The 24,785-nt window shown below is 40.6% G+C and overlaps 15 protein-coding genes and 1 pseudogene across 15 annotated transcripts; 8 read left to right on the top strand and 8 right to left on the bottom strand.

Annotated features, from left to right (window-relative positions):
* Positions 1–167: 167 nt before the first annotated feature.
* LOC131676431 (histone H2B) lies at positions 168–567 on the bottom strand. The gene has a single exon (XM_058955499.1). The coding sequence runs from the start codon at positions 540–542 to the stop codon at positions 168–170; it is 375 nt and encodes a 124-aa protein (XP_058811482.1). The 5' UTR covers positions 543–567.
* A 198-nt stretch (positions 568–765) lies between these two features.
* Positions 766–1,769, top strand: LOC131676429 (histone H2A-like). Its single transcript, XM_058955498.1, has one exon. The coding sequence runs from the start codon at positions 810–812 to the stop codon at positions 1,182–1,184; it is 375 nt and encodes a 124-aa protein (XP_058811481.1). The 5' UTR covers positions 766–809; the 3' UTR covers positions 1,185–1,769.
* Positions 1,770–3,015: 1,246 nt separating this feature from the next.
* On the bottom strand, positions 3,016–9,123 carry LOC131676104 (uncharacterized; annotated as a pseudogene).
* Positions 3,685–4,048, top strand: LOC131682792 (histone H4). The gene has a single exon (XM_058964549.1). It carries the CDS (start codon positions 3,710–3,712, stop codon positions 4,019–4,021), a length of 312 nt encoding a protein of 103 aa, XP_058820532.1. The 5' UTR covers positions 3,685–3,709; the 3' UTR covers positions 4,022–4,048.
* On the bottom strand, positions 6,536–6,943 carry LOC131682766 (histone H2B-like). Its single transcript, XM_058964487.1, has one exon. The coding sequence runs from the start codon at positions 6,925–6,927 to the stop codon at positions 6,553–6,555; it is 375 nt and encodes a 124-aa protein (XP_058820470.1). The 5' UTR covers positions 6,928–6,943; the 3' UTR covers positions 6,536–6,552.
* LOC131682731 (histone H2A) lies at positions 7,154–7,648 on the top strand. The gene has a single exon (XM_058964429.1). The coding sequence runs from the start codon at positions 7,191–7,193 to the stop codon at positions 7,563–7,565; it is 375 nt and encodes a 124-aa protein (XP_058820412.1). The 5' UTR covers positions 7,154–7,190; the 3' UTR covers positions 7,566–7,648.
* Positions 9,124–9,296: 173 nt separating the features above from the next.
* Positions 9,297–9,665, top strand: LOC131682788 (histone H4). The gene has a single exon (XM_058964535.1). The coding sequence runs from the start codon at positions 9,325–9,327 to the stop codon at positions 9,634–9,636; it is 312 nt and encodes a 103-aa protein (XP_058820518.1). The 5' UTR covers positions 9,297–9,324; the 3' UTR covers positions 9,637–9,665.
* A 1,397-nt stretch (positions 9,666–11,062) lies between these two features.
* LOC131682675 (histone H1B-like) lies at positions 11,063–11,818 on the bottom strand. Its single transcript, XM_058964347.1, has one exon. It carries the CDS (start codon positions 11,785–11,787, stop codon positions 11,119–11,121), a length of 669 nt encoding a protein of 222 aa, XP_058820330.1. The 5' UTR covers positions 11,788–11,818; the 3' UTR covers positions 11,063–11,118.
* A 3,130-nt stretch (positions 11,819–14,948) lies between these two features.
* On the bottom strand, positions 14,949–15,394 carry LOC131682736 (histone H2A). The gene has a single exon (XM_058964439.1). It carries the CDS (start codon positions 15,360–15,362, stop codon positions 14,988–14,990), a length of 375 nt encoding a protein of 124 aa, XP_058820422.1. The 5' UTR covers positions 15,363–15,394; the 3' UTR covers positions 14,949–14,987.
* A 214-nt stretch (positions 15,395–15,608) lies between these two features.
* Positions 15,609–16,015, top strand: LOC131682772 (histone H2B-like). The gene has a single exon (XM_058964498.1). It carries the CDS (start codon positions 15,626–15,628, stop codon positions 15,998–16,000), a length of 375 nt encoding a protein of 124 aa, XP_058820481.1. The 5' UTR covers positions 15,609–15,625; the 3' UTR covers positions 16,001–16,015.
* A 1,431-nt stretch (positions 16,016–17,446) lies between these two features.
* On the bottom strand, positions 17,447–17,819 carry LOC131682783 (histone H4). The gene has a single exon (XM_058964523.1). The coding sequence runs from the start codon at positions 17,783–17,785 to the stop codon at positions 17,474–17,476; it is 312 nt and encodes a 103-aa protein (XP_058820506.1). The 5' UTR covers positions 17,786–17,819; the 3' UTR covers positions 17,447–17,473.
* Positions 17,820–17,987: 168 nt separating this feature from the next.
* Positions 17,988–19,170, top strand: LOC131682705 (histone H3). The gene has a single exon (XM_058964397.1). It carries the CDS (start codon positions 18,029–18,031, stop codon positions 18,437–18,439), a length of 411 nt encoding a protein of 136 aa, XP_058820380.1. The 5' UTR covers positions 17,988–18,028; the 3' UTR covers positions 18,440–19,170.
* A 361-nt stretch (positions 19,171–19,531) lies between these two features.
* On the bottom strand, positions 19,532–19,937 carry LOC131682744 (histone H2B). The gene has a single exon (XM_058964453.1). It carries the CDS (start codon positions 19,910–19,912, stop codon positions 19,538–19,540), a length of 375 nt encoding a protein of 124 aa, XP_058820436.1. The 5' UTR covers positions 19,913–19,937; the 3' UTR covers positions 19,532–19,537.
* A 196-nt stretch (positions 19,938–20,133) lies between these two features.
* On the top strand, positions 20,134–21,482 carry LOC131682723 (histone H2A). The gene has a single exon (XM_058964421.1). It carries the CDS (start codon positions 20,178–20,180, stop codon positions 20,550–20,552), a length of 375 nt encoding a protein of 124 aa, XP_058820404.1. The 5' UTR covers positions 20,134–20,177; the 3' UTR covers positions 20,553–21,482.
* Positions 21,483–22,929: 1,447 nt separating this feature from the next.
* Positions 22,930–23,422, bottom strand: LOC131682714 (histone H3). The gene has a single exon (XM_058964408.1). The coding sequence runs from the start codon at positions 23,379–23,381 to the stop codon at positions 22,971–22,973; it is 411 nt and encodes a 136-aa protein (XP_058820391.1). The 5' UTR covers positions 23,382–23,422; the 3' UTR covers positions 22,930–22,970.
* A 169-nt stretch (positions 23,423–23,591) lies between these two features.
* Positions 23,592–23,961, top strand: LOC131682802 (histone H4). The gene has a single exon (XM_058964561.1). It carries the CDS (start codon positions 23,621–23,623, stop codon positions 23,930–23,932), a length of 312 nt encoding a protein of 103 aa, XP_058820544.1. The 5' UTR covers positions 23,592–23,620; the 3' UTR covers positions 23,933–23,961.
* The last annotated feature ends 824 nt before the right edge of the window (positions 23,962–24,785 follow it).

Raw genomic sequence — 24,785 nt, 5'->3', positions numbered from 1 at the left:
GAGTTGCAGATATAAGAACACTATTATAACCTACAATTTCTGCATTCTTTTGGGCAACAAAACCGAAAGCTGTGTTGACTACCTACGTAGAAAATTCAAATTGATTCTTTAGTAATGTTTTGATGGCCCTGAAAAGGGCCGTTTTTTAGTGCAATGGTCAGAAGAATTTACTTGGAGCTTGTGTATTTGGTGACAGCTTTCGTGCCTTCCGAGACGGCGTGTTTGGCCAATTCTCCCGGCAGCAGCAAACGAACAGCGGTTTGTACTTCACGGGAAGTGATCGTCGAACGTTTGTTGTAGTGCGCCAGACGAGAGGCCTCGTTAGCAATGCGTTCGAAAATGTCGTTGACAAAGCTATTCATGATGCTCATGGCTTTGGATGAGACTCCGGTGTCCGGGTGGACTTGTTTCAACACCTTGTAGATGTAGATGGCGTAGCTTTCCTTCCTGCGTTGCTTACGCTTCTTCTTGTCACCCTTGACAATACTCTTCTGTGCCTTGCCGGATTTTTTGGCGGCCTTTCCACTGGTTTTCGGTGCCATTTCAACTGATGTATGATGCGTTTACGATGCTGCAAACAAAATGATAATGACGCACCGTATACCATGTCTCTTTTATACTCGTTCGTAGTGGAATGGAAATCCTTCCTTTTTTATGTTTTCTTGTTACATTTCCTTCGTAGCTCCACCCTTCGGTAGTTGATGAACATTGCAGCGGGTATAAAACGGGTGTCTTTCCCGGCAAGTGGCATCAGTATCACTCTATTGCAGTACGCAGTTGCTACGTGAAACAAAAATCTAACAAACAAAATGTCTGGACGCGGTAAAGGAGGCAAAGTTAAGGGAAAGGTAAAGTCCCGCTCGAATCGTGCTGGTCTTCAGTTCCCTGTTGGTCGAATCCATCGTCTGCTGAGGAAAGGAAACTATGCCGAACGTGTTGGAGCCGGAGCACCCGTCTATCTGGCTGCTGTGATGGAATACCTGGCTGCGGAAGTGTTGGAATTGGCAGGAAATGCTGCCCGTGACAACAAGAAGACCAGAATCATCCCACGTCATCTGCAGCTGGCCATTCGCAACGATGAGGAGTTGAACAAACTGCTCTCCGGAGTGACCATTGCTCAGGGCGGTGTTCTGCCAAACATCCAAGCCGTGCTACTCCCCAAGAAGACCGAAAAGAAGGCCTAAATCGAATGCTGAACCAACTCTTGTACAAAACCGTCCTTTTCAGGACGACCACATATTTGCGATAAAGATAAATTTGAAATTGTTTCCGATGGGGGACTTAGTGGTCTAGTAATGGTGGATCTGCCCAAAAATGCCGAAGATGAGGCTAATAATCACTCAGGGGTAAGATTACATGGTTCATAGCAAACCTGCAAATCTGAGTATTAATCAAACGATCAACTCAATTGGAATCAAGCTATGATGGATATATGTTGCTGTAAATATTGTATTTAATGCCGTTTTATAGTGCAATACCACTGGCATGACGCTCTGGAGCATGATTTTGAGGACTATGTTTAAAATTCCCATGGTTCCTAATTCAATCGCTGACTTTTTTGGAGTATTGCTCGATTCACCAGATTGTAGAAAAGCGTAAATATTACATGATAAAAATAATGTACATAATTTTAAGACAGAATTTCCTGATTCAAAGAGTAGGGGATCTGCATAATAAAAAATCAGAACAACCAAAAATGTCATAGGTAATCGTTTATAATTGTACCATACCTACTAGACACATTGGTTTCAAAATTTTAGAATGACACTCAAACCCAAATCCCAGAGAAATTCATGAGCGAATAAATAGGTATTAAATTCTTTGTGATCAACCGTCAATCCATTCGAACTCATCCATTGAATAGGGCCGTTTACGTTATATATGGCAAATTATATACTGGATCCAGATACTGGTAAACCAACAGCTGGCAATGTGTACAATCTTGCTGGTAGATTGAATGCAGGCAATATATGAAAATTGTTCAAAATAATAGACAAAATTCGTTTATTTGGTATGTTCTTGCGAAATAACTGTTATTTCGCAAATTCAAAAGCATTTGGATGGTTTAATAAAGAAAAACACGCGAAAATAACTTTTTTTCTTTACGCCATCTTTGCCAATACAAAATTCTGAAATGTCAGAAATTTTCATGCAGGAAATTACCAGCAGCTGACGAGCATTTATACTCTACTGGTAGCGCCAGTTGCACCATGCTGGCATCAGCAGATGGCAACCAGCAATAATGTAAACGGGCCATAATCAACATCGATAGGATGCCAATTAGAATGAGGTGAGAATGAGATCAACTCCCTACCTACAATATTGGTTAGAGTATTCAAACAAACAAATTAAAACTTTTACTTCACATGTTGGAGAATAGTTCATGCAGGTACATTTTTGAAAACAATGGCCTATGCTAATCCCAATACTCTCACGGGTAGGATAGTCGGATGCATTAGCGTCAACTTCCCTACCTGAGCATGTGGCAATATAGAACCTATAGTGTCGAAATTGTTCTTTTCATCGCCACATTCGATGCTATATTTCTAATAAAGATAGAAATACGTCGTTGGAAATACTGTCAGTACAGTATTGTTGTTTATAACTAATCAACCAAGCGATGAGACGAACATAACGCTTAGCTGCACACACTTTCGTAAATCTGTCTGATTTCTAAATTTTAGAATGATACCCAACCTCAAATTATAGAGATTCGAGTTGTTCGCATGAAAAAACTTTAAAGTCTTGAACAATTAGCCCCGTTTAAACACTAACGCCGCTTACCAGCACATCCCAAAATAATTCTTTAATTACTGTCGGCCATTTTGAAATCTCTCTGATCAACTATCAATTCATTTAAATTTTATAGCGTATTTACAATTTACATTTGAATATTCATATTATTCGGATTCGAAGACGGATTTCTGTTTTCAAGTAGGATAGATTCAATAATAAATCATAGAAAATTCAAACTCTAACTCTTAAGCAATGAACTTGGTGGCCCTGAAAAGGGCCTTTGGTAATATTGATAATAAGATTTAATGAAAGCTGATAGTCTTAAGCACGTTCGCCACGGATACGACGAGCCAGCTGAATGTCTTTTGGCATAATGGTGACTCGCTTGGCGTGGATAGCGCACAGATTGGTGTCTTCGAACAGGCCAACCAGATAGGCTTCACTTGCTTCCTGCAAGGCCATAACAGCTGAACTCTGGAAACGCAGGTCGGTCTTGAAATCTTGAGCGATTTCACGAACCAGGCGTTGAAATGGGAGCTTGCGGATCAACAGCTCAGTCGACTTCTGGTAACGACGGATCTCACGAAGAGCGACTGTTCCCGGACGATAACGGTGAGGCTTCTTCACTCCACCAGTAGCCGGAGCACTTTTGCGAGCAGCCTTTGTCGCCAGTTGCTTGCGAGGAGCCTTTCCTCCAGTTGATTTACGAGCAGTCTGCTTGGTACGAGCCATTGCTTTTTGTCTGTTAGGGTCTTTTAGGAAACTTAACACGATGAAGATAAAACACAGAATGAAACACTCAGGCAGCCATTACCCCTCTTTATACGGGCTTTGTCCGCACGGAACAGCCAATCAGCGAAGAGAAACGGAAAAACGTACCCTCTCGTCGACTATATAAAGGACACACGTAACGGCAAAAGGCATAAGTTTCACTTCAACTAGTTAGCTGAAAGTAGCATAAAAAGCAGAGAAAATGACTGGTCGCGGCAAAGGAGGAAAGGGACTCGGAAAAGGAGGCGCCAAGCGTCATCGCAAGGTTCTTCGTGATAACATCCAGGGAATCACCAAGCCCGCCATTCGTCGTCTGGCTCGTCGTGGTGGTGTAAAACGTATCTCCGGTCTGATCTACGAAGAGACACGAGGAGTGCTGAAAGTGTTCCTGGAAAATGTCATCCGAGATGCCGTCACCTACACTGAACACGCCAAGCGCAAGACCGTCACCGCAATGGATGTCGTCTATGCACTGAAGCGACAGGGACGCACTTTGTACGGATTTGGAGGTTAAATCATTAAAACACGCTTTGATCAATATAAAAGGCCCTTTTCAGGGCCACCAGAATTATTTCGAAGAATTAGTTCGCATTTTCTATTTCAAAAGCTAGGTAACCGATTTGGTAATACCCAAATTTGTGGTTTTAACTAGCTTTGATAAAGTTGGATTTTTATGTTTCGAATCCTATATTTGATTCATCGGATTCAGTAGAATTTTCTTGGGGTAATTCGGAAACTAAATTTGAAGAATCACCAGTAAAAGTAGCATGTTTTAGCAAGGATTTTTGACGTTATGCAGAAAATTTGTACACAAAATAATTGTAGGTACTATTTTACTCCTTGAGCAGAAATATCGTTACAGTTGAAATGTGGAAAATCCAACGAGCGACAATCATTCTTCCTCCTGTTCAGTGCTAATCCATGACGTCAGAAGTAGCGCGTATTATTGTATGAGTAATACGACCTACTTTCGTAGTAATCCCACTGTTTAGACTAGGAGAAGGAATACGATTGTCGCTAGTTGATTTTTCCATTTCAACCAGAATATATCTAAATGCACAAAGGGATTTCAAAATGGCAGACATGGACATGTAGTTTGGGATTTCCTGGTGTCACGGCATTAGTATTTAAACGGCCATTCGTTTAAAACTTTATTTACACAAGAATAGAATACTTATTTATTCGAACATGGAGATTGGGGTTTGAGTGTCATTCGAAAATTACATACAACACTCATTTCAATTGGACTTGGACGTTTGTTTCATTTTTAAGACGAGAAATTCTCAACGATCTGTATTTTTACTATGAAGCTCCGCTTTCTTGGACAGTGCCTCGAAAAATTTATCACATAGAAAAAAAAAATATTCATTCAGTGAAACACATTTTTTCTACGATTTAAATTTGTTGATAATATATGATATTTGGGTAGCCAAAAGTGGTACATAGCATCACTCTGTTATTAAGTAATATATATATATTTTTTTCCAACTGGTTAAACTCACGGGAAATAACTTTTTGTGGGTAATAAACAGGCGGTTGTAAAATGTACCATTGTGCCCCATGGGTAGGAACTATGAAACACGACGTCGTCTATAGTGAAATATTCTATTTGTAAATTGTGTTCTTTTGTTTTGACGAAGAACCATCCTAACGCTTCCAATTAAAGTTATATTGAGGCGAAAATCACTTGCTTACGAAAGAAATCACTATATCATCGTGTAACATAGGACTACCATATATGCATATTAGCTGCAATCTTGAAAGTAGCGACAATTTCTACAAAATTTGTCCAAATTTACCAATTTTGCACTATATGAGTAGTATTTACTGTGGAAAATCGGAACCCATTCACATTTTGAGCCAGACCACAAAAGCAAGAAAATTCCACTGTTCCCCATAGGTCATCGTTTCACAGTTACCCAATGGGTCTATTCACGAAAATTGTGAAATTACACAGAACCATGACAAGTTACCAAAAAACTTTGTTCGCGGCAAATGTTGAGCATAAAATTTTCTATAAATAACAATGGACTAAATATTTATTCAATGGATGGTAACTCATAAAGATGGAATAATGTTTTTCATTGCAAATTTACTCTTGCTATAACAAAACACACAAATATTCATTAAATGAGATGCAGTTATCAGATCTCTCTCAACATACAGCAACACGTGTAAAGAATTAGAATTTGTGCAATATGAGGGAATGAGACGGTTCTGACCATGCATTATTATTTTATTGCGAATGTTTCATAGTTGCTGCTGATCCACTGTTACCCTCTCTTCCCTATACATTACGCAGGGAATCAGGCAGTGTGTGAGAATCCATTTGCACAAGCTTAGCCTGAACCGGAAACCTCCTAACGCAAGTCCTTCTGAAGCTGCATTGATGTCTTTTTTGTCGTTATAACCGGAATTTCCTGAAGGTTGTAGTCCACTATTAGGCCGAACTGGTATGAATTGTCGCAATGATGATTGTTTCGCTGAATGATCGGAGAAGCAGCTGTGCTTTGATTGACTTTTCAAGTCTCTAGAAAGTGGTGTGATTTGACTTCGTTAAGCGAAACCGTTGTTAGCGAGGAATATGTCCAACATAGACGGAATTCATGCTTGCGTTTCATACGTTGCATCGTCCGGGAACTGTACAGTGCAATGCACTAGCTGAGTATGCCCAAAGAGAAGGCGACCGGTTTGATTGCGTTGGTAGTTGCGCCATAGTTCGTACCTGGCGATGTGAACCACTCCCCCCCCCCCCCCATTCATGAATTGTGCGTTGCTTGCTGCAATGATAGTTGCGTCGAACTTCAATTGAGCCGCCTTTCCGTTATTGGCGTGGCATTGGTGAGGACAGTAGGCTGTTCCTTCCCGAAATAGTCAATACATTAGCTATCGAATAAAATATTTTACATTTTTGATTACTTGTCGCAAGTTTATTCATTTTATTATTTTTGAGGCGAAGGCAGAGGAAAATCTAGTTTGATTCTTTAGCAAAGAGTTGGTGGCCCTGAAAAGGGCCGATTGTTCCGATGCAGTGATTAGATGAATTTACTTGGAGCTAGTATACTTAGTGACAGCCTTGGTGCCCTCCGAGACAGCGTGTTTGGCCAACTCTCCCGGCAACAGAAGACGAACGGCAGTCTGTATCTCACGGGAAGTGATCGTAGAGCGCTTGTTGTAATGAGCAAGACGAGAAGCTTCGGATGCAATGCGTTCGAAGATGTCGTTAACAAAGCTGTTCATGATGCTCATGGCCTTCGAGGAAACTCCGGTGTCTGGGTGAACTTGCTTCAATACCTTGTAGATGTAGATAGCATAGCTCTCCTTGCGCCGTTGCTTACGCTTTTTCTTGTCTCCCTTCACAATGGCCTTCGTTGCCTTGCCAGCTTTTTTGACTGCTTTTCCACTTGCTTTCGGTGCCATTTCGACAATGGTGTTATGCTTTCTGGTGCTTGAAAGAAACTAATGTTGAAGCTATGTATGCTAGTCCTTTTATACCCGCTTCGTAAACATCGGATGCTCGTCCCCTTTTTTATGTTTGTCAAATATTTCTCCGCCAGCCCTACCCTTCTGACAAATAACGCACATTGAGACGGGTATATAACGAGGGTCCATCCAGGTACCTGGCATCAGTATACCTCTACTTCAGTTGAAAGTTGCTACTCTATTCGAAAACATAACACATCATGTCTGGACGCGGTAAAGGAGGCAAAGTTAAGGGAAAGGCAAAGTCCCGCTCGAATCGTGCTGGTCTTCAGTTCCCTGTGGGCCGTATCCACCGTCTGCTGAGGAAAGGAAATTATGCCGAACGTGTTGGAGCCGGAGCACCCGTCTATCTGGCGGCTGTGATGGAATACCTCGCTGCTGAAGTGTTGGAATTGGCAGGAAACGCTGCCCGTGACAACAAGAAGACCAGAATCATCCCGCGTCATCTGCAGCTGGCCATTCGCAACGATGAGGAGTTGAACAAACTGCTCTCCGGAGTGACCATTGCTCAGGGCGGTGTTCTGCCAAACATCCAAGCCGTGCTACTCCCCAAGAAGACCGAAAAGAAGGCCTAAATCGAACGCTGAACTAACCCTTGTACAAAACCGTCCTTTTCAGGACGACCACATATTTGCGATAAAGAAAAAAATTGAAAATGTTTCCAATGGAATATGTTGCTAAAATTAGTTAACACAATTTATAATTATACAATTATGCGATACGACTGACATGACGTGCAGCAATTGATTTTTTTCATGTGCTGTTCAATGCACCATATTGTTGAAAAGCGTAACTATTAAACGACTACAAAAATTTGATGACAATTATAAGACAGAATTTTGTGTTTCAGAGTAGGAGGTCTGCATAATACCAATTCATAAACAACCAGAAATGTTACATGTAAACGGTTAAAATTATGCCAAACTCACTGACTGGTTTCGAAATTTTAGAATGGCTTTCAACCCTATGTTTGAATGAGAAAAGCATTCTATTCTTGTGTAAATAAACTTGACAACGAATGGTCGTTTAAACAATAACGCCATGACACCAGCAAAACCCAAACTAGATGTATGCTTATGTCCGCCATTTTGAAATCTCTGTGCACTATGCTATATATCTGTCTGAGAAGAAAGATTTGGATAAAATCAATTATTCTCCACTACACAGCTAATTGATTAAAACCATTTTTTGCGCGTGAGCAGTACAAAATCTAAAACTAAATTAGTTGTTGAATCAGCATTTCGTCTGCCTCTTACAAGAATACGACACTAACTTAGAACGGGACTAAATCAGCGGCTTTGCTCAGAAACAATGTGCCTCCGTTTTTTAAGCTTGCGTCAATCCGATGCTAGCTTAGTTAGGCTTCACGTTCGTGTCGGAATCTGATGAAAGGAAGTCGAAATGCAGACTCCATATCTACTCATTTTGTGATCAACTCTCAATCCATTCAAACTCAATAACGCAGCTACCGGTATTAAATACACCTTTGGATGAATTGATAATTTGCATACCACCCAAACGTTCGAGACATCCGTTTCCAAATAGCATTGAGCGGCATTTCCAATGCCAAATCAAACTAAATCATGGAAAATTCAAATTCTAACTCTTAATCAATGAATTTGGTGGCCCTGAAAAGGGCCTTTGGTATTATTGATAATGAGATCCAATGAAAGCTGATAGCCTTAAGCACGTTCACCACGGATGCGACGAGCCAGCTGAATGTCTTTTGGCATGATGGTGACACGCTTGGCGTGGATAGCGCACAGATTTGTGTCTTCGAACAGGCCAACCAGATAGGCTTCACTGGCTTCCTGCAAGGCCATAACAGCTGAACTCTGGAAACGCAGGTCGGTCTTGAAATCTTGAGCGATTTCACGAACCAGGCGCTGGAATGGGAGCTTGCGGATCAACAGCTCAGTCGACTTCTGGTAACGACGGATTTCACGAAGAGCGACTGTTCCCGGACGATAACGATGAGGCTTCTTCACTCCACCAGTAGCCGGAGCACTTTTACGAGCAGCCTTTGTCGCCAGCTGCTTGCGAGGAGCTTTCCTCCAGTTGATTTACGAGCAGTCTGCTTGGTACGAGCCATTGCTTTTTGTTGTTGGAAGTCTTCTAGGTAACTGAACACGATGAAGATAAAACACAGAATGAAACACTCAGGCAGCCATTGCCCCTCTTTATACTTGATTGGTCCGCACGGAACAGCCAATCAGCGAAGAGGAACGGAAAAACGTATCCTTTTGTCGACTATATAAAGGACGGAGGTTTCGGCAAAAGGCATAAGTTTCACTTGAACAGTCTTAGCTGAAAGTAGCATAAAAAGCAGAGAAAATGACTGGTCGCGGTAAAGGAGGAAAGGGACTCGGAAAAGGAGGCGCCAAGCGTCATCGTAAGGTTCTTCGTGATAACATCCAGGGAATCACCAAGCCCGCCATTCGCCGTCTGGCTCGTCGGGGTGGTGTAAAACGTATCTCCGGTCTGATCTACGAGGAGACACGAGGAGTGCTGAAGGTGTTCCTGGAAAATGTCATCCGAGATGCCGTCACCTACACTGAACACGCCAAGCGCAAGACCGTCACCGCAATGGATGTCGTCTACGCACTGAAGCGACAGGGACGCACTTTGTACGGATTTGGAGGTTAAATAGCTAGAACTCACTTGGATCAATATAAAAAGGCCCTTTTCAGGGCCACCAGAATCCTTCCAAAGAATTAGTTCGCATTTTCTATTTTTCCCAGGAAACAAGAATTGGGTTTAACTCAAGTTTCTGTATTTAACTAGTTTTGATAAAGTTGGATTCTTGTGTTTCAAATACTCCTCATCTAGCCAAACAGATCGACTGGCCCGTTTGCTAGATCCTACGGGCTGGTTAAAGTTTTTTAAAACAGTAACTAACTCTTTCATGTCCAACTTTTTTCTAATGCATATAGGGTTTCAAAACTATATTTCCTTGAAAACGGTGGGGTCAAGAATAACGAAAAGCCTATTTTCATAATTCATAATTGCACCATAACGAAGATAAATGAAAAAATTATTTTCCGTCGTCAACGTAAACTGCCCCTGGCAGCACTGCTCCATCGGAATCCAATCAGACTAATGTCAATAACTTCAGTTCTAGAGATGATTCTTGTAACTGTTAATACTCAAATTAATGGCAATAATTGCATTAATGAGTCTTACTTGTTTTTGTGAGCAAATTTCGCCTCAATCAAAAGTTATAGCTGTTTAAAAATGTTGTTGTCCACAAACAACATGGGCATAAATGGGTTAATTAACAGAAGGAAAAGTAAACAATGAGTCTCTTATTATTGGATGCCTTTTTGAGAAAAGCTCCGAGAATCATTCTGATCTGACATATCTGTTCTTTTTAGACTTTTCGAAAGCGATGGAAACAGCTTCCTCTAGTGTGGAATCTGTACCCTATTTTTGGCACTGTTGCATAATATCTATTGTGCTTCGAGTGTTACAATTCAAATTAAGGCGCCAATCGAATATGGGCGTGGCTTACGTCTCAAACTACTGTCGTTTAGCAAGTGAGCTACTCGCACCCGTTGGCTCGGTTTGCAAATACAAACAATTATCTGACTCAAATGAAGATATGACATATATGCAAACTGGGGTGTTTACCCCGGTGACAAAAGACAATTTAGATTAAATGTTTAGATTTTTAGTGTTTCGTATTCACCACGTCAGTAACTAACACCAACTTAATGCTAGTTTGATGAGTCCAAACCAGCTCTTAATTGGCACCAAAAACTCGTACATCTGGCATGAACGCTTAAACGACTGGCTAGTACCGAGTGATGTCTATTTACCTATCGTTGACAATTATGTATTTGTATATTAACGGGAATGTAACTATGAAATATGAGTGAAACATTTGTGCTTAGCTTCAAAGTATGATATTGATTTGCATTATCCCTTTTTCAATGAAATATTAAAAACGAGCTTAACGGCAATGCTGTGAAAATGTAAATAAGGAAGAAAAATGTTTTTGTTCAAGCATTCGGTATTCGATGGAAATAAATCAATCAATTCTTTTGAAAAGTATTTGGTAGCCCTGAAAAGGACTGTTTTGTGTTATTATGCTGAGTCAGCAAATGCAATATTCGGCATCAACTGAATTTACTTCTTGGCGGCGGCTTTCTTTGGAGCAGCTTTCTTGGCTGGTGCGGCCTTCTTTGGTTTCGGGGTCTTCGGCTTGTTGGCTGCGGCCTTCGATGGTTTGGTGGCTTTCTGTTTAGGAGCAGCTGCCTTCTTTGCGGCCTTTGCAGGGGCTGCCTTAGCTTTCTTCGCAACAGATTTTTTAGCGGCAGCCGCTTTCGGTTTCTTAGCCTTCTTCTCGCCAGCTGGTTTCTTGGCAGCCGCCTTTTTCTCTCCAGCAGCCTTCTTTGGCTTTTTGGCGGCAGCAGCCTTCTTTGGCTTTTTCTCGCCAGCCGGTTTCTTAGCGTCGGCCTTAACCTTGAAGGATCCGGAAGCGCCAGTTCCCTTAGTCTGGGAAAGCTTTCCCTTCTCGACGCCCGATTTCAGAGCCTTCTTGATGAACGGAGCCAACTTGGCGACGTCACACTTGTAGTTAGCGGCGATATATTTCTTGATGGCCTGCAGCGATGAACCGTTGCGTTCTTTCAGGGTCTTGATGGCAGCTAGAACCATATCATTCACTGGTGGATGGGTCGATGGCTTTTTCGGTTTAGCAGGGCCACTTTTGGCAGCCTTGGCCTTCTTCGGAGCCTTGGCCGGAGACGCGGCAGCAGGAGCCGCAGCAGCAACTTCGGTAGCGGTTTCAGCCATTTTATCTCACTTTATTTCACTTGGAAAGTATACAAACTGTGGGGGAAAATATACGAATGAAGTGGTAACGTTTGGCTTGTTGGTGCTCGGTTTCGTCGACCGTGTTAGGGAATGCTGATACACGGCGGTTGAGAATTGCTGTTCGGCTGTTAGAGATATTTTTTTCTGGACTATTCTTTTAAATTAGTATTATTCGAATCATTGATGGTTCACATGCTTCAAGAATTTAATTTATATTTGATGCAATATTTGGACATTCTTATTATTTACCCAAGTTCATTCATATCGAAATATATGTGAGGGAAATTACAATTTATTATGCACTATTCACGACTTTATGAAACTGATTTGCGAAAAATAGTCAAATAGTGCTATTTAAACAGTTAATATACATTTGAAATACTGTTTATTAGTAAGACAAATGTTTTTTCTTTCAAATAGCATCGTGTATATGCATAATTTTCAATTAACTAAACGAAATTATTCACTTCTAAAACATGCCGTTAATGTGGCAAAATATCTGCTTCGGCGTCCACGTTTCGTGTAAGCCCATACAAGATTAAACGGTTAGATATCATTTAAAACTATTTCATGGGAAATCTACAAATTATTTAGGTCGTTAAATGCACAGGGGATATACAAAATAAATCTTAAGTATCAATCGGAAGTATTTGGAATGTAATTCTGTGTGCGAAATCCGAAATATTTGGTAGACGCATCTTGGCCAACTTTAAACGAAGGGTCAATAAATATGAAATCAAGAAGTGGTAAAAGCAATACTTACACTTTCAAAATATGTTAAAAAGAAACATACCTTTCATGCTAAAAAAGTTTAAATTATCCAGACCCAAGGAAATTGATGTAGAACCCAGAGGCTCGGAGGTCGCCCCCAAAAATTGGAGTCTTCGGGTGCAAAGCGGAGCGGTGGCAACTCACCTAGAGTTACTAAAACTGATTTTTTTGCTATTTAAATTTTCACCATATTAAATTTGGAGTGAAGCTCAGGCAGCCTTGCACTTTTTGTGAAAAATTCAAATTGACATCGACCCGTTCACACCACTTATTACAAATTATAGGGTCTAAAGACACATTCCAGTGTTAGGGGACAATGTTTGCGCGCCTCATGCAACTGTTAACACCTCGTCGTTTAAAAAATCCTATGATCTAAAAACTTAATTGAATTCTTTAAAAGTTCTAACACAACGTTATGGTTATGTGTTCACATTTCATATTCACTTTGAGGGGTAAGAATGTCGCGTTATGGGGCAACAGAGCAAAATATTGATTTAACTACCTACACTTGCATTTATCGAAAAATCCACTCTATTACAAATTTTGGAGCTCCCATTTATTCTAGGCATTTGATCATCGATATGTACAGAACAATACTGTATACCTAGATTTTCGAGTTATGATTTTTTTCAAGACCATTGCTAACGTTGCGTTAGGGGACAGTTGAAATTCAAACAAAGTGATACATACATATTTCTTCTAAACCAGTAAATAACTCAAAATAAATCTTTAAAATGCCAAACCAATTGTAGGTATTTCTAGTTTCACCGTCATGTGTATTTGACAAGTGATATTTTGAAATCGAATTAATATGGATTGGGAATGGGACGCCATTCATACCACATAAGCAGTGGATTCGGCATAGAAGAAATAGTGGACCACTATCGACACTTTCTAACGGTTCGAACAAAATGGTTCCAAGTAATTTAGATATGCATTTATTGAAAAATGCATGATACAAAATTTACTTTTAATTAGGGTGGCACAAAAAAATATCGTAACGGAACAAATAAGATTTTTTAAAGTAATTTTGGCGCGCTGACTTTTTTGACATTATAAAATCTTGAAATTAAAGTTCACTGTTGATTAGGGTGGCTCACAAAGATATTCATTTTCGGTTTAGGGTTTAAATAAGATGTTTCTAGATGATTTGGGTGTACAACAGTGAATCGTGACAGTTTAAAATATTAAACCCTATTTATTACTTTTTTACAATTCAATTAGCTAGAGATTACTAAATACGGTGATTTTTTACAACAACTTTATGTAAAAAGATTCAGCATCTCTGGAACATCGGGATATGAAAGAAAGAACTTTACCCTTTCATTTGCAGCCAACGTCAAAATAATCGTTCGGGGGGTCCAGAGCAACTTTTTTGAAGATTTGTTTGTGAAAACATCGGTATTATAATGAAACTAGTTTACATTTCTACCCCTCAATGGTGCTTTAGACATTCAACCAACACTAAAAGTGAGTATCTGATAGACAATAAAATTATCTAAAACTTTATTAACAACTGAAAATTGATCTGGAATTAGGCGGAAAAGTTGTTCATGATTTTGATTAAGTTATATTCAAATTAGTTTCTCAGGAAACCTAGTGGTTTGTACACGCACTTATTACGTTTGCCAAATAGTTGGGTTTAGTTCAAAAGTGCATTCAGAGGAATTTTAGGACTTGAAGACTCATTTTTAGCCGAATATTATTATTCCAGATTCCACCTAATGTAGGGCACCTTTTATATCTCTGGAATGAGCAGATTTAGACAAGTATTGATCAAACTTGCATAATATTGACGCTATTTTCCATGATGCTGAGTGATTCATCACATAGGAAAAGCTTTTTCAATCACATATGTCTCCTTTTTCATTTCTTCGCATGTTCTCGAGAATGACTATAATAACTATATAACTATCATTTAATGTACATCATACCAGTTTCTTCGTAGAAAATTCACTTGTAATGACCTTTCTATTTTGACAAACTCGATGAAATATTCAATACCATTGCAATATTTGATGGATTTTATTGTCGCGCTTGGTTTGTAATTATCGTTTTTCAAAATTAACGCAATATAAGCGACAGCGAGCAAAAATTTTTGAGTTTTTGGATGAACATTATTTTTGGGTTATGTTCGAAGACTTCTATGCATATGAGGGTATAGCAGCACGCATTTTTGCATATCATATCTTCTATTTAAATGGAATGCATAATTAGGGATGAAGACATCAAAATTAACTGTTATAATTCACACAAAATAGACTTGTCCCTCTTGACAATGGAACCTTTTTGGGCAGTGGCACTATTACTAGTACAATATAGGAAACAATTTCAATTTAATCTTTATCGCAAATATGTGGTCGTCCTGAAAAGGACGGTTTTGTACAAGGGTTGGTTCAGCATTCGGTTTAGGCCTTCTTTTCGGTCTTCTTGGGGAGTAGCACGGCTTGGATGTTTGGCAGAACACCGCCTTGAGCAATGGTCACTCCGGAGAGCAGTTTGTTCAACTCCTCATCGTTGCGAATGGCCAGCTGCAGATGACGTGGGATGATTCTGGTCTTCTTGTTGTCACGGGCAGCATTTCCTGCCAATTCCAACACTTCAGCAGCCAGGTATTCCATCACAGCCGCTAGATAGACGGGTGCTCCAGCTCCAACACGTTCGGCATAATTTCCTTTCCTCAGCAGACGGTGAATACGGCCCACAGGAAACTGAAGACCAGCACGATTCGAGCGGGACTTTGCCTTTCCCTTAACTTTGCCTCCTTTGCCGCGACCAGACATGATGTGTTATGTTTTCGAATAGAGTAGCAACTTTCAACTGAAGTAGAATTATACTGATGCCAAGTACCTGGATGTACCCTCGTTATATACCCGTTTCAATGTGCATTATTCACTACTCGGGTAGGGCTGACGGAGTAATATTTGACAAACATAAAAAAGGGGACGAGCATCCGATGTTTACGAAGCGGGTATAAAAGGACTAGCATACATGGATTCAACATTAGTTTCTTTCAAGCACCAGAAAGCATAACACCATTGTCGAAATGGCACCGAAAGCAAGTGGAAAAGCAGTCAAAAAAGCTGGCAAGGCAACGAAAGCCATTGTGAAGGGAGACAAGAAAAAGCGTAAGCAACGGCGCAAGGAGAGTTATGCTATCTACATCTACAAGGTGTTGAAGCAAGTTCACCCAGACACCGGAGTTTCCTCGAAGGCCATGAGCATCATGAACAGCTTTGTTAACGACATCTTCGAACGCATTGCATCCGAAGCTTCTCGTCTTGCTCATTACAACAAGCGCTCTACGATCACTTCCCGCGAGATTCAAACTGCCGTTCGTCTTCTGTTGCCGGGAGAGTTGGCCAAACACGCTGTCTCGGAAGGCACCAAGGCTGTCACTAAGTATACTAGCTCCAAGTAAATTCGTCTAATCACTGCATCGGAACAATCGGCCCTTTTCAGGGCCACCAACTCTTTGCTAAAGAATCAAACTAGATTTCCCATTTCCTTCGCATTAAAAATAATAAAATGTATAAAATTGTGACGAGCAATCCAAAATGTACTACATTTTCCTCGATTGCTACAGTATTGACTATTCCGGGAAGAGACGACAGTTCAGAATACCTTTTTTTCGCCAACTTGTGTCAGCCTACAGTCTTTGCCAATGTTAATCCAGTAACAGGAAGCAGCTCAATTCAAGAACGCTACCATCATCGCAGCAAGCAACGCAAAATCCACCATCATGGGGTCACAACGTCAGGCACGGGGCAACTGCCAACGCAATCAAAGCGGTCGCCTCTGAACAGACTCAGCTAGGACACTGCACTGCACAGTTCCCGGACGATGCAACGTATGATACGCAAGCATGAAATCCATCGACGCTCGACATATTCCTCACCAACACCGAAATCTCTAAGCCGGTTTCGCTCAACGAACTCACATCCGACCACTTTCCAGTGGTTTGCAAAGTCAATGAAAGCACTACGGAAGGATTACCAGCGAGTTAATTTGTTCAGTCGAATAGTAGACGACGGCCTTAGAATGAGTGCTCCCAAACCCGATTCCCAAACTAGATATATAACTATGTCTACCATTTTGAGAATACTTTGTGCACTTAGATATATTTCTGTTCAAGGAGAAAAATTTAGGTAGGGGTAGGTAATGTCCAGGATATTACTGCGGTGTTGACGTAGTACAATTATTTTGCGTACAAGTTTTCTGCATAACGTAAAAAATTCTTGCGAAAACATGCTACTTTTACTAGTCATTCGCCAAATTTAATTTTTGAATTACTGAACTAGTCAGCATTCCTTAACTTTTATTGGCAGAAATTTCCCGACAACTATATAAGCTTATTGACAGGTATTTATATACATTTTATGCGAAGAACTCGATAATAAAATTCTTTTACTGAATTGATTACTGAACGGGATACTATTCAAATCCCCAGTAAACTTTTACTGAACTCGATGAATCAAACTTAATGTGTAAATTTGGCCAATGGAAAGGAATCCAAGAAACATTTCGATAATGTGAAACGTCAAGGTCCTACGTCGACACCGCGGTTTTTCCACACCTAGTATTTTCCGGAATTTTGCACCTTTGAAATTCTGCAAAAAATAAAACTTTCGACCTCACGACTGAATATTTGAAGCAAACACTATTCAACCTGTTTACGAAACGTTGGCGTCTGTTTGGCTACTGATGAGGAGGATTCGAAACACAAAAAGCCAACATCAAAAGTAGTTAAATGCTCAAATTTGGTTTCAGCCCAATTTGCTTGCTTTCTAGGGAGCAACAGTATATGAAATAGAAAATGCCTATAATTCTTCGAAATGATTTTGGTGGCCCTGAAAAGGGCCTTTTTATTCTGTTTCATGTGAGTTCTAGCTATTTAACCTCCAAAGCCGTACAAAGTGCGTCCCTGTCGCTTAAGAGCATAGACGACATCCATTGCGGTGACGGTCTTTCGCTTGGCGTGTTCAGTGTAGGTGACGGCATCTCGGATGACATTTTCCAGGAACACCTTCAGCACTCCTCGTGTCTCTTCGTAGATCAGACCGGAGATACGTTTGACACCACCACGACGAGCCAGACGGCGAATTGCGGGCTTGGTGATTCCCTGGATGTTATCACGAAGAACCTTGCGATGACGCTTGGCGCCTCCTTTTCCGAGTCCCTTTCCTCCTTTACCGCGACCAGTCATTTTCTCTGCTTATTGATGCTACTTTCAGTCAAGACAGTTGAAGTGCAACTTATGCCTTTTGCCGAAACCTCCGTCCTTTATATAGTCGACGTGAGGGTACGTTTTTCCATTCCTCTTCGCTGATTGGCTGTTCCGTGCGGACCATGACAGTATAAAGAGGGGTAATGGCTGCCTGAGTGTTTCATTCTGTGTTTTATCTTCATCGTGTTCAGTTACCTAAAAGACCTCAAACAACAAAAAGTAATGGCTCGTACCAAGCAGACTGCTCGTAAATCAACTGGAGGAAAGGCTCCTCGCAAGCAGTTGGCGACGAAGGCTGCCCGCAAAAGCGCTCCGGCTACTGGTGGAGTGAAGAAGCCTCATCGTTATCGTCCGGGAACAGTCGCTCTTCGTGAAATCCGTCGTTACCAGAAGTCGACTGAGCTGTTGATCCGCAAGCTCCCATTCCAGCGCCTGGTTCGTGAAATCGCTCAAGATTTCAAGACCGACCTGCGTTTCCAGAGTTCAGCTGTTATGGCCTTGCAGGAAGCCAGTGAAGCTTATCTGGTTGGTCTGTTCGAAGACACCAATTTGTGCGCTATCCACGCCAAGCGTGTCACCATCATGCCAAAAGACATTCAGCTGGCTCGTCGTATCCGTGGCGAACGTGCTTAAGACTATCAGCTTTCATTAAATCTCATTATCAATAATACCAAAGGCCCTTTTCAGGGCCACCAAATCCATTGCTTAAGAGTTAGAATTTGTATTTTTCATGATACTTTAGTTTGGGGCATAGAAAATACCGCTGAATGCTAACAGAAAACTGACGCCCATCTCGAACAAAGATTTTTTTCAAAATGGCTGACATTGTTATAGTATTTCGTTGCTTGTTAGGGGTATTCGTTCAAATATTTTTACAGGCATTAAATATTTATTTATTCGAAAATACAGTCTGCTCTCTATGATTTGGAGTCATTATAAAATTTGAAAATCATTCAGCATTATGAAAGTGTGTGCTCCTAAGCGTCATTTCCGTTGAATCTAGGAATGGGCGATGTCGATGCGATTTTTCGTCGAAAATTCCCATTAAAAAATGCGATTTTTTCACAATCGATTTTTTTATCTCGAAAAATCAATTTTTTTACTTCGATTTTTCCTTGCTCAATGTTTGTCGACATTGATTTTTCGAATTAGAAGGTATGTAACAAAATGGATTTTATTTTTCAAAGCGCTTTTATAAGAAATATGGCATCGAATGTGGCAATGAAAGGAACGACTTCGATATAATTTCCATATGCTCAGGTAGGGAAACTACGCGTTGACGCTGATTATTTACTTTTACTTTTTTTAGTATTGCCATTTGCATAACTCTTACAGAAAAACTACCTGTACAAGCTCGCACAGAATGAAATAAAAATACAGAAAATTTTAACTTTACTCCGATGAATTTTCTTTTTTGTAAAACTCCCAACAATACAACATATAGGGAATTGAGCTTATTGTCATCCCATCGATATGAAGCTATTGTCAGAACAGCGTCTGCCATCTTTTCTCAACGTATTAACTCAAATAATATGGTCAAAACACTAAGGAATAATGCATGGTCCTCCATTGGGGTGAAAATAGACACACCATTCTTCCTATTCAATAAAAATACGTAATACCTTAAACAAAGACCTGGGAACTTTTGACATAGAAAATTCAATTCGATTCTTCGTTAATGTTATGGTGGCCCTAAAAAGGGCCGGTTTTAAGTGCAATGGTCAGAAGAATTTACTTGGAGCTGGTGTATTTGGTGACAGCTTTGGTGCCTTCCGAGACAGCGTGCTTGGCCAATTCTCCCGGCAGCAGCAAACGAACAGCGGTTTGTACTTCGCGGGAAGTGATCGTCGAACGTTTGTTGTAGTGTGCCAGACGAGAAGCCTCGTTAGCAATGCGTTCGAAAATGTCGTTAACAAAGCTGTTCATGATGCTCATAGCTTTGGACGAAACGCCGGTGTCCGGATGGACTTGTTTCAACACCTTGTAGATGTAGATGGCGTAGCTTTCCTTCCTGCGTTGCTTACGCTTCTTCTTGTCACCCTTGACAATACTCTTCTGTGCTTTGCCGGATTTTTTGGCGGCCTTTCCACTGGTTTTTGGTGCCATTTCAACTGACGTATGATGCGTTTACGATGCTACAAACGAAATGATAATGACGCACCGTATACCATGTCTCTTTTATACTCATTCGTAGTGCAATGACAATCCGTCCTTTTTTATGTTTTCTCGTTACATTTCCTTCGTAGCTCCACCCTTCGGTAGTTGATGAACATTGCAGCGGGTATAAAACGGGTCTTTCCGGGCAATTGGCATCAGTATCACTCTATTGCAGTACGCAGTTGCTACGTGAAACGAAAATCTAACAAAGAAAATGTCTGGACGCGGTAAAGGAGGCAAAGTTAAGGGAAAGGCAAAGTCCCGCTCGAATCGTGCTGGTCTTCAGTTCCCTGTGGGCCGTATCCACCGCCTGCTGAGGAAAGGAAATTACGCCGAACGTGTTGGAGCTGGAGCACCCGTCTATCTGGCGGCTGTGATGGAATACCTAGCTGCTGAAGTGTTGGAATTGGCAGGAAATGCTGCCCGTGACAACAAGAAGACCAGAATCATCCCACGTCATCTGCAGCTGGCCATTCGCAACGATGAGGAGTTGAACAAACTGCTCTCTGGAGTGACCATCGCTCAGGGTGGTGTTCTGCCAAATATTCAAGCCGTGCTACTCCCCAAGAAGACCGAAAAGAAGGCCTAAATCTAACGCTGAACCAACGCTTGTACAAACCGTCCTTTTCAGGACGACCACATATTTGCGATAAAGAAAAAATTGAAATTATTTCCTATGGGGGAAATATTGTTCTAGTAATGATGGATTTGTCCAAAAATGCCGAAGATAAGGCTGAAAATCTCTCAAGGGTGAAATTACATGTGTCATTGAAAAATTGCAGCTATTTGACTAGTTCTTGTTTTAAAATTCAATCAAACGATCAATTTCATTGAAATCAGGCTTTGATGGAAATATGTTGCTGTAAATATTGTCTTTAATGCTGCTTTATAGTGCGATACGACTGACATGACGTTCAAGAGCACGATGTTGAGGACTATGTACAAAAATCCTATTGTTCCAAATTGAACTACTAATTTTTTTGGAAGTACTGTTTAATACACCGGATTACTGAAAAGCGTAACTATTAAATGACAAAAAAATCGCAATTTTAAGACAGAATTGCCTGATTCAAAGAGTAGGGGATCTGCATAATGCAAATTCAGCGTTGCTTGTCTGGTTTTCAAATTTTAGAATGATACTCAAATCCAAATCCCAGAAAAACCGTTGAGCGAATAAATAAGTATTAAATTCTTTGTGATCAACCGTCAATCAACTCGAACTCGACAGCGCATCTGCCATCTAATATCCAACTTAGCTTTGAACAGACGGTTAATGTTCACACCACGTTTGAGATGCGCGTCTGTTTTCTGCAGACACTGCTCTAACCAGCGTTGCCAACATTTTTTCAAAAAGACTGGAACCTTTCTAGAAAAAAAAAACTGGAAAAACTGGATGCTCGAAAATTACCCTTGTAATGTTTAAGTCAATGATTCAACGAACGTAATTTTAAGTAAACACGTATGTTCCATACGTCGGTTTTTTGATATTGTTGTTCAAATTAAAAAAAAAAATATGTTAAAACACTCCAATTTAATTGTAATTGTATTAGTTACAGTCGAATTCTATTGTTTTGAAGGTTTCAGTCTACACATCTACAAAATCCTAAATTTAAACTTGAGGATGCACTTAAACCTTTCTTACGATTATACTATAGCATCTAGTTGAAAATTCATCGAATGTTCATCAAAATATTTGACACAATGTACTGCCATCTTTATGTTTGAGTAAAATTCATTTGAAATCGTATCAAAATGTACATTCCCTAACCGTTTTACTCACAAGTGGTATAAAAAGAGTTCAGGTTACGGTGGATTAAAATCTTATTCTGGGGCACGCGGCATCATCCCATCGCTTGCTTGAAAATTCTATGAATTAAGTTACAATTTGTGAAAAAAAAACTAAATAAATGAATATTTAAAAAAAACTGGATAAAACTGGCGCAAATTTCAAAAAACTGGAAGATTTTGCCGATTGTCTGTTTGACTGGATATTTAAAAAAAAAACTGGAAGAATCCAGTTTAAACTGGAAGGTTGGCATCGCTGGCTCTAACCAATGTCGATAAGATGCCAATAAGAATGGGGTAAGAATGAGATGAACTCTCTACCTACAGTATTCTTTAGAGTATTTACACAGACAAATTAAATCTGCAAGGAGGTCCGGTACAAATGTTGGAAATCTTCTGTGTTCTTTATTGTGAGCAATATTTCCGAATAATAGCTCATGCAGGTACTTTTTCACAAACGGTTCATGCTAGTACCAATACTTACACGGGTAGAATAGACGAATGCATTGGCGTCAACTTCCCTACCTGAGCATGTGGCAATATAGAATCCGTTGTGTCCAAGTTGTTCTTTTCATTGCTGCGTTCGATGCCACATTTCGAATAAAACAGACGCGGTAGAAATACGTCATTGCAAATAGCGTCAGTACAGTACTGTTGTTTATATCTAGCCAACCAAGCGATGAGACGGACATGACGCTTAGGAGCACGCGCTTTCATAATGCTGACTAATTTCCATATTTTAGAATGATGCCCAACCCCAAATCATAGAGAATGAACATTAAATTTTTGAACTAATAGCCCCGCTTAAACAACCAACACATCTCAAACTAATGCTGTTTTCGGTTTTAGAATCCAGTCGCCCTAGGTTCGCTCTAATGTTTACAGTTTCCATACAAAAGTGACAGCTCCGAGCTAGCCTAGAGCAACTCTGATCTAAAAGCTTTTTTAATTACTGTCGGCCATTTTGAAATCTCTTTGTGATCAACCGTCAATCCATTCGAATTCCATAGCCCATCTGACAGCGAATTTACTTTTAAATGGACCATTATATTCAGATTGTTCGAAAGGGAAACTGATTTTTGTTTTCAAATAGGATAGATTCAATACGAAACCAAACTAAGGCATAGAAAATTCAAATTCTAACTCTTAAACAATGATTTTGGTGGCCCTGAAAAGGGCCTTTGGTATTATTGATAATGAGATTCAATGAAAGCTGATAACCTTAAGCACGTTCACCACGGATACGACGAGCCAGCTGAATGTCTTTTGGCATGATGGTGACTCGCTTGGCGTGAATTGCACACAAATTAGTGTCTTCGAACAGGCCAACCAGATAGGCTTCACTGGCTTCCTGCAAGGCCATAACAGCTGAACTCTGGAAACGCAGGTCGGTCTTGAAATCTTGAGCGATTTCACGAACCAGGCGCTGGAATGGGAGCTTGCGGATCAGCAGCTCAGTCGACTTCTGGTAACGACGGATTTCACGAAGAGCGACTGTTCCCGGACGATAACGATGAGGCTTCTTCACTCCACCAGTAGCCGGAGCACTTTTACGAGCAGCCTTCGTCGCCAGCTGCTTGCGAGGAGCCTTTCCTCCGGTTGATTTACGAGCAGTCTGCTTGGTACGAGCCATTTCGTTTTGTTGTTTGAGGTCTTCTAGGTAACTGAACACGATGAAGGTAAAACACAGAATGAAATACTTAGGCAGCCGTCACCCCTCTTTATACTTGATTGTTCCGTACAGAACAGCCAATCAGCGAAAAGGAACGGAAAAACGTACCCTCTCGTCGACTATATAAAGGACAGAGGCTTCGGCACAATGCATTAGTATTGAACGGTCTTAACTGAAAGTAGCATCAATAAGCAGAGAAAATGACTGGTCGCGGTAAAGGAGGAAAGGGACTCGGAAAAGGAGGCGCCAAGCGTCATCGCAAGGTTCTTCGTGATAACATCCAGGGAATCACCAAGCCCGCCATTCGTCGTCTGGCTCGTCGGGGTGGTGTAAAACGTATCTCCGGTCTGATCTACGAGGAGACACGAGGAGTGCTGAAGGTGTTCCTGGAAAATGTCATCCGAGATGCCGTCACCTACACTGAACACGCCAAGCGCAAGACCGTCACCGCCATGGATGTCGTCTATGCACTGAAGCGACAGGGACGCACTTTGTACGGATTTGGAGGTTAAATAGCTGAAACTCACTTGGATCAATATAAAAAGGCCCTTTTCAGGGCCACCAAAATTATTTCGAAGAATTAGTTTGCATTTTCTATTTTATAAGCTGTTTCTTCCTATGAAACAAATTGGGTTAAACCCAAATCTGTGCATTTAACTAGTTTTGATAAAGTAAATTTTTTGTGTTTCGAATTATTCACGTCAGTACCAAAAGAGATCGACTGGACCGTTAGCTAGAACCTACGGGGTGGCTTCTTGAAACGGCAACAGAATTAACAGAAAGGAAAGTAAATAATGAGTGTCTCTTATTATTAGATGTCTTTTTGAAAAAAGCCTCGAGAATCATTCTGATCTGACATATCTGTTCTTTTTGGACTTTTTGTAAGCGTTGAAATCAGATTCCTCTAGTGTTGAATCTGTGCCCTATTTTTGGCACTGTTGCAAAATGTCTACTGTGTTTCCAGTATTGCAATTGAAATTAAGACGCGCTGTAGCAACGAATCGAATATGGACATGGCTTACGTCACAAACTACTTCTGTCGATCAGCAAGTAAGCTACTCCCAACCGTTGGCTCTGTTTGGGAATAAAAACAATTATCTGACTTAAATGAAGATGGGACATATATGCAAACTGGGATGTTTGTCTCGGTGACGGAAGACTACTTAGATTAAAAGTTTGGATTTTTAATGTTTCGAATTCTCCTCGTCAGTAACTAACACCAACTTAATACTAGTTGGTTATGTCCAAACCAGTACCTAGTTGGCACCAAAAAGTCACACATCTGGCGTGAACGTTTAAACGATTGGGTTGTACCAAACGATGTATATTTCAATTTTAAGTATAGTTGAAATTTATGTATATGCA

Source organism: Topomyia yanbarensis, chromosome 1 (assembly GCF_030247195.1).
Source record: "Topomyia yanbarensis strain Yona2022 chromosome 1, ASM3024719v1, whole genome shotgun sequence".
Taxonomy (NCBI): domain Eukaryota; kingdom Metazoa; phylum Arthropoda; class Insecta; order Diptera; family Culicidae; genus Topomyia; species Topomyia yanbarensis.
The sequence above is the reverse complement of the archived record's forward strand: the minus strand, read 5'-3'. Positions and strand labels throughout refer to the sequence as shown.

Bases quoted from the DNA above. Each gene is read 5' to 3' on its own strand.
- LOC131682783 (XM_058964523.1), bottom strand. From the start codon at position 17,785: ATGACTGGTCGCGGTAAAGGAGGAAAGGGACTCGGAAAAGGAGGCGCC.
- LOC131682792 (XM_058964549.1), top strand. From the start codon at position 3,710: ATGACTGGTCGCGGCAAAGGAGGAAAGGGACTCGGAAAAGGAGGCGCC.
- LOC131682788 (XM_058964535.1), top strand. From the start codon at position 9,325: ATGACTGGTCGCGGTAAAGGAGGAAAGGGACTCGGAAAAGGAGGCGCC.
- LOC131682802 (XM_058964561.1), top strand. From the start codon at position 23,621: ATGACTGGTCGCGGTAAAGGAGGAAAGGGACTCGGAAAAGGAGGCGCC.
- LOC131682675 (XM_058964347.1), bottom strand. From the start codon at position 11,787: ATGGCTGAAACCGCTACCGAAGTTGCTGCTGCGGCTCCTGCTGCCGCG.
- LOC131682766 (XM_058964487.1), bottom strand. From the start codon at position 6,927: ATGGCACCGAAAGCAAGTGGAAAAGCAGTCAAAAAAGCTGGCAAGGCA.
- LOC131682772 (XM_058964498.1), top strand. From the start codon at position 15,626: ATGGCACCGAAAGCAAGTGGAAAAGCAGTCAAAAAAGCTGGCAAGGCA.
- LOC131682736 (XM_058964439.1), bottom strand. From the start codon at position 15,362: ATGTCTGGTCGCGGCAAAGGAGGCAAAGTTAAGGGAAAGGCAAAGTCC.
- LOC131682723 (XM_058964421.1), top strand. From the start codon at position 20,178: ATGTCTGGACGCGGTAAAGGAGGCAAAGTTAAGGGAAAGGCAAAGTCC.
- LOC131682705 (XM_058964397.1), top strand. From the start codon at position 18,029: ATGGCTCGTACCAAGCAGACTGCTCGTAAATCAACTGGAGGAAAGGCT.
- LOC131682744 (XM_058964453.1), bottom strand. From the start codon at position 19,912: ATGGCACCAAAAACCAGTGGAAAGGCCGCCAAAAAATCCGGCAAAGCA.
- LOC131682714 (XM_058964408.1), bottom strand. From the start codon at position 23,381: ATGGCTCGTACCAAGCAGACTGCTCGTAAATCAACCGGAGGAAAGGCT.
- LOC131682731 (XM_058964429.1), top strand. From the start codon at position 7,191: ATGTCTGGACGCGGTAAAGGAGGCAAAGTTAAGGGAAAGGCAAAGTCC.
- LOC131676429 (XM_058955498.1), top strand. From the start codon at position 810: ATGTCTGGACGCGGTAAAGGAGGCAAAGTTAAGGGAAAGGTAAAGTCC.
- LOC131676431 (XM_058955499.1), bottom strand. From the start codon at position 542: ATGGCACCGAAAACCAGTGGAAAGGCCGCCAAAAAATCCGGCAAGGCA.